This window comes from Drosophila erecta, unplaced genomic scaffold (assembly GCF_003286155.1).
Source record: "Drosophila erecta strain 14021-0224.00,06,07 unplaced genomic scaffold, DereRS2 tig00000000-arrow-pilon, whole genome shotgun sequence".
Classification (NCBI taxonomy): domain Eukaryota; kingdom Metazoa; phylum Arthropoda; class Insecta; order Diptera; family Drosophilidae; genus Drosophila; species Drosophila erecta.
Genome location: NW_020825194.1, coordinates 21,614,151 through 21,619,939, shown reverse-complemented (window position 1 = coordinate 21,619,939; position 5,789 = coordinate 21,614,151). Strand labels below are relative to the sequence as shown.

At 42.7% G+C, this 5,789-nt stretch overlaps 1 protein-coding gene across 1 annotated transcript; it reads right to left on the bottom strand.

Annotated features, from left to right (window-relative positions):
• Positions 1 to 3,702: 3,702 nt before the first annotated feature.
• LOC6554086 (kunitz-type serine protease inhibitor Hg1) lies at positions 3,703 to 5,198 on the bottom strand. Its single transcript, XM_001979562.3, has 2 exons — positions 4,912 to 5,198; positions 3,703 to 4,118 (listed from the first exon to the last, which is right to left on the bottom strand). Exons 1-2 carry the CDS (start codon positions 5,054 to 5,056, stop codon positions 3,934 to 3,936), a joined length of 330 nt encoding a protein of 109 aa, XP_001979598.1. The 5' UTR covers positions 5,057 to 5,198; the 3' UTR covers positions 3,703 to 3,933.
• Positions 5,199 to 5,789: the final 591 nt, after the last annotated feature.

Sequence of the window (5,789 nt, the reverse complement as noted above, 5' to 3'; positions counted from 1 at the left end):
ACTCTGTCAGCAATATGTTTGTTGCCACGCCACGCCCCAAAAGCCCAGTACGATGTACCTTACTTTTTTCGTGCATACTACTACATATATTTTATCATCTACGTGCAGCAATGGAGCCAAGGCGAAATTTAAATAGAAATTGCATGCTGATGATATTTGAAGTAGGTTTATATTTAACTTAATATGCGAGTCTCTCCTTTGCCTCGCCATGTGGGTGCGTATAAATATTTTAATTTATTTTTGCGAAAGCAAAGGCGCCATTAAACTATAAGCATGCCATGTGGGCATACAAAAATTGTAGCAAACTTAAAAACTTCTCGCGCCTAGTGGGGTTTATAACGAAACTAAAGGAATGGTGTACTTTGTTATACAGAAACTAAACGTTTTTATTCAGGCTTCATTATACAGTTAACTATGTTTTTGTGCAAATTGTGATCTATATTTGTGCCCAACAGAATGGCTAAGCAATATACAACATTTGCTGTTGGGAGCTTATCTTGGTCGGGAACTCCTGCCAGATTTTTGCCAAGAACAAGGACCAGCTTGCAGGATGCGTTTGGGGATAGCAACCGTGGCAGCAGCATAATGGTGCAGTTGCGCGAGCTTGTTTGCTTTTGTCACACACTTCGATTCCGTGAGCAAGCATCAGAAACGCGAAATTCCAGCTAAATAAATAAGAGCATACCTGCGGCGGAATATATACAAGTATATCTCCCGGTATATATCCCAGAATCGCTCTAGATAAAGCCACGCCCACGCAGCGTATAAGAAGCTCGAGTGGCAACAAGTGCAAGTGGGCTGATCGGCCAAAAGCAGATAACAAGTCAAGTGGTCTGAGCCACCGTGCAGGTGCCACGATTCTGTTTTTTGTACTGTGGACGGAAAGAAAAATATTTATACCCAACTGGGAGGGAAAATATTAAACAAAGCTGGAACAACAATTTCGGATGACTTAAGTTAAATGCAAGTTGAGCAGATCATCGTTCATATGCCTTCAAATGCCTTTACACTTAAGCAGAAGAACTTATAAAAACTGATGAAATATGTAAGTCCCTGTTTAAATTTGAATTTAACTAAATTTCACAAAGGCCGGGTACATGGTTTAGATTTCTATTGCGCTTAGAATCAGAGGTGTGAGGAACGAAGCCCTGGTTTTTCTCACTGTTACTGCTCTGGAGGAGGAATCAGTGCAGGCATTCGAATGCCACCTGGAGAAACTCGTCTCCAGATTGTGCATGAAATCAAGCAGAATGAGAAACCAATTTGTGTGGAAAACACAAAGGCAACAACAACCATGGCGGGGAAATTAAATTGGCCAAAGGGTTTAAGTTTTGCCACATCTTCCTTCTCCCGACGGCGCTTTGGCGCGCATTTTGAAGGTGAAGTCAGTGGAAAACATTGCTGAAAGCAAACTTTTTATAAGTCGCTGGAAAGTCGATGGCAATAAATTTCATTGGTAACTTTCTACTTTCGTTTCCACTTCGGTCGGGAAGGAATTTTAATACAAACCCAGACGGCGGAGCAAGAGACGGAGAAAGGGCCACAAACATATCTAAGACTTAACCACAAAGAAGCACCTCAAAATTATTTAAACGGAAAAATAGTTAAAGCCCAACTGCAGAAGTTGAGTTGACTCGAACCTGGCTGGTTGCTGGCTGGCCGTCTCCTATGTGGCAGATACACACATAAACAGAAATGAAGCCCCAAAAGCCAGTGGGGAAATCCAGTGTGCATGTGTATGTGTTAGCCATGGCCACTAAACGTGGCCGTCTGCGGCTGAGTGTGCGTCGCAGTGGAAATGCACCCGAATAAACACAAAATTTATATGAACACATGCAAGACAGATTAGGGAGCCAAAACGCAAAAACGCAAACGAGCAAGAAGGGAAAGGGGTCACTGGAAAAATTGTAGGTTGTACTGCCACTCTATCCCCAACAGTTTGTGTACTTTTTGCGGTAGCAAACAAAAGCAAATTTTGTTTTATAAATTCCTTTGGCTCATGGCTTTGGCCTGCTTTATGGCATACTTCCATTTATGCAATTCGAAAACAGGCATCCAAACAAATAAATAAACAACCCGACAGGCACCGAGAGCAACAATTCTGCTTTCCATCTAAGCAAAACATTTAGAATAGCATACTTTTGCGAGCTTTGTCAAAGTTCTTTGCCTGCTGCTTCCGTTTTTTCCCATCAGGGAGAGCGAAACTTTTTTGATTGACCAAAAGGAACGAGGAGTGCTTTCGGTTTTATGGAATTGCAGCGTTACAGGATGCTCAAAAATGCTGCAAACAAAATCGAACGAGGACCCACTGAAATTTACATCCCATCATCGTTACCGCCACAGATGGGTGGCTATTGGGATTGGGCTTCTCCTAAATTTTTGGTCACATAAAACTCAATTGCGTCGTTAAATGTACAAAAATGTGATAAATAATCAAATTACATGCATTTGATGTCTGTCCAGATTTGGGTCTCAACGTTTTACGGCGCTAAATTTTCGTTGATTCTCATTTTTTCCGGCTCTTGCATCATTTATGGCACAATCGCTGATTATTCGGCTCGTAGAGCTGATGCCTGGTGGATTTGCCATTTTTCAATTATAGCCTCAAAGTGGCCTTTGTTTCCTTTTTCGCCGTGTGCGTGCGCTCGTACGTTTTAAATTTCCAATTAGATCCGAGAGCAAACTAATTTCATGCAAATTGCTGGCGAAAAAAGTTGCTTTCCTTGCACGCTTTGCGAAATTTTCTCTGTCGAAATTATGCGTTGAGTAGTTTGCTTATAGCCGGTTTTGCAAAAACGTTCCCAATGTTATTTTTTTCTGCCAAAATTACCGGCATCGTCAGCGAAGTTTTAGCACATGACACGGGTGGATTTCTTTCGCAAATTCCCCACTCTTTTCTTTCCACTTTTCCAATACCCTGAGTGCTGTCATTTAAACAGATTAATGTGCTGCCATCAGCGACATGTCATGTTGAGCGTCTCGTCTCGTTTTGTTCGTCGATGCCATTATGCATTTGATTGGCATTTGTTTGTGCACAGCAATCAAGCCATTTTCGCACAGCCTGCTGGCCAAAACAAAGGCCTGTCAAATCCGACATATGCCGGCAGTGCAATTAATGCTGTTCCAGATAGCCAGGCCTGGTCCACAGGCCTGGTCCACACAGTTAAGATGTGAGTGCGGATCTTTTTAATTAGCCGTAAGTCGATAGCAGCAAAGAAGGGACAAAGATGACGGCTCTTTGATGTGCAAAACACAGGTCACCATGTGCTATGGCATCCCACTTTCCACGACAAGGTCCAGCCGCGGCAGTGGGTGGAGTACGTCAGCATCGGAGGATGGGACACTGGCAGTGGCGGAATGGGTGGCAGTCACCGTCTTGGCGACACTGTCAGTCGGATGTCAGGGGTCCATTTGATACGCCACTGACAGAAAGCACATTTGGCGCATTTTTTCCGCAGGCCCTCTTTCTTTTATTTCATTTCATTTGCCTTTTTTTTCGTCTTTTTAGCCCTGACAGTGAACAAAGTGCCGATCCACCGCTGACAGCTTACAACATTTGGGTGTCTATTTTTGGGCGGCATTTAGTCAAAATCCACGTGATCAAAGGTAAGACACTTAAACACTTGAGTGTTTGCCGCCTGCACTTGAAGTTAATTCTTGTGCAATGTAAAATTACTTAAATAGTATTAAATAGTATGGAAATTGTATTTTTTTAGTTTTATTTAGATTCGTAGTAAAAGCATTTAACTCTTAAAATAATAGTGGGGGAGTTGTGAAAAAATCAAAGTTGAGTGCATGAATTGTGAGCTAAACCAACCGAGTGTATGAGCAATGACATTCTGTTTTCTCAAGTGTGGAGCGATCTCTAGTTGCTAAACATACGCGTACAAACTTATCGCCTAGGTGAGATATATATCTGTATCTATATGCCAATCAATCGCCGCAGCGGGCGTCGCAGCTTTCCTGGGAGCAGAAGCGGTTGCGATTGCCGTTGCATCCTTTGTAGTTGAAGGGCTTGCAGACGCCCTTGTCGAAATACCAGCGAGTAACGACCTTGGTCTTATCCTTGCTGCTGCAGAAGTTGCCCTCGTTGCGGCCCACGTAGCAGTTGACATTGTCTGAAAAGTGCGGATTCAGTGGTTAATCGCCGCCTGGAAATGCTACACTCGCGTCCACGTTTCGGTCGGAAGACTCGACTGGCCTCATTAAGTGCAATTACGCTTGCTTATTCATACGACGCTCGAGGCGGACGACTATATATTTCATAATTCCCTGGCCACGTTGTAGTCATAAGCGGAAAAATAGAACAATTTCGCAGACAAATTTGTCTTTGGCCGGCCGAGGAAAAAATACACGACATGTGGACTAAACTTGGCAACTAGCAAATTGCTTGATTCTTAAAACGTGTGCTCTGCTTGCTATTTACCTACAACAATTAATACATTTTGTAATTTAATTATTATTACGTGGCGAAAACGATACCTAATGAAATTGTATCAAAATTTAATACGCTTGCTTTGAAGGGAAACTTTTTAGCAAGCTGCTGATAATGTTTTAAGGCAATATTAACATTTCGCTGATTAATTGAAATAATAAATGAAATATTGATTGGTATGTTAAACTGAACATATTAAAACTAGAATTTTTAAGTTAAGAACTGCTACACTCCTTCTTCATAGTGAATTGAAACTGTGAAATATTCTAGAGACGATACACCTATAATTATTTAGCTTCAAACTGATTATTGCAGTTTGAATACATTTAAAATGACGCTCTAGTGATTACAATACTATTCGGTAAGGCACATATATTTTATTTTCATTTGTTAGTGGCCAAGTTCCGATCTCCAAGCAAGCACGGTAGTTCCTCAAGTGCTTCAGAAAATGTTCAGCGACATTTCTAGACACTTACTCAGCTCTTTGCACGACACCACTGCCCCATTGCCCGAGGAGCCGCCTCCAAAGGCCTCGACTTGCGCGGTCTGTGTCAGGAGGATGATGGACAGGAGACCGACGAGTGTCGCACGGAGGAACGCCAGATTGATTTTCAATTTCATGTTTTTAGCGCGGCCACACAAAGCGGAATGAGGATGGAGGATGGAGGATGGGAATCGAAGCAGCACCGGGAGCAGCTGTTCGTGGTACTCGCACCAGATGCGAACGGGCAATGCCGGATCGGAGCGTATTTGAAAATATCCGAAACTGAGAAACTGCCGCCGGCAGAGGCTGTTCCAATTTTTCGGTTTTGGTATTTTTAAGTAATCTGCGCTACTTTCGGTGGGAAAAACGTGCCCCAGACTAACGAATCCAAGCGAACCGATGCGAACTCACTGAATGTGGCGCATTTTCGGTCTTCAGCTTATATACGAAATGCCGGAAATTGTTGCTAACTCGAACGCAAGCTATTCGTTCTCATTTCGCTGATAGAGTCGACTACTCGGTAAGTCTTTCGAGTACTGCCAGCTTGACAATCTGCTAGTACGCGTATCCATCCATCCTCCCCAGCAGCCATCCATTCATCCATCCAACCATCAAGCCATCCGTCTATCAGTTCCGCCGATCGGCCAACAGACCGTGTCCATCAATGCTAAGTATGAGAAGATATTTTGGTCAACAAAATGCTCGATGGGGCGATATTGCACTTAGTTTTATCTTTGGGGCGTTTACTCTGCGCTCGTTTGCATAATTTCCAACTTATTGAATATTTTCCACATAATTAATTTTAATTATTTGTGTTTCTTTCAGGCATTTGAATTAATTTAGATAAGAGAGGACCGCGAGGTGGAGTTT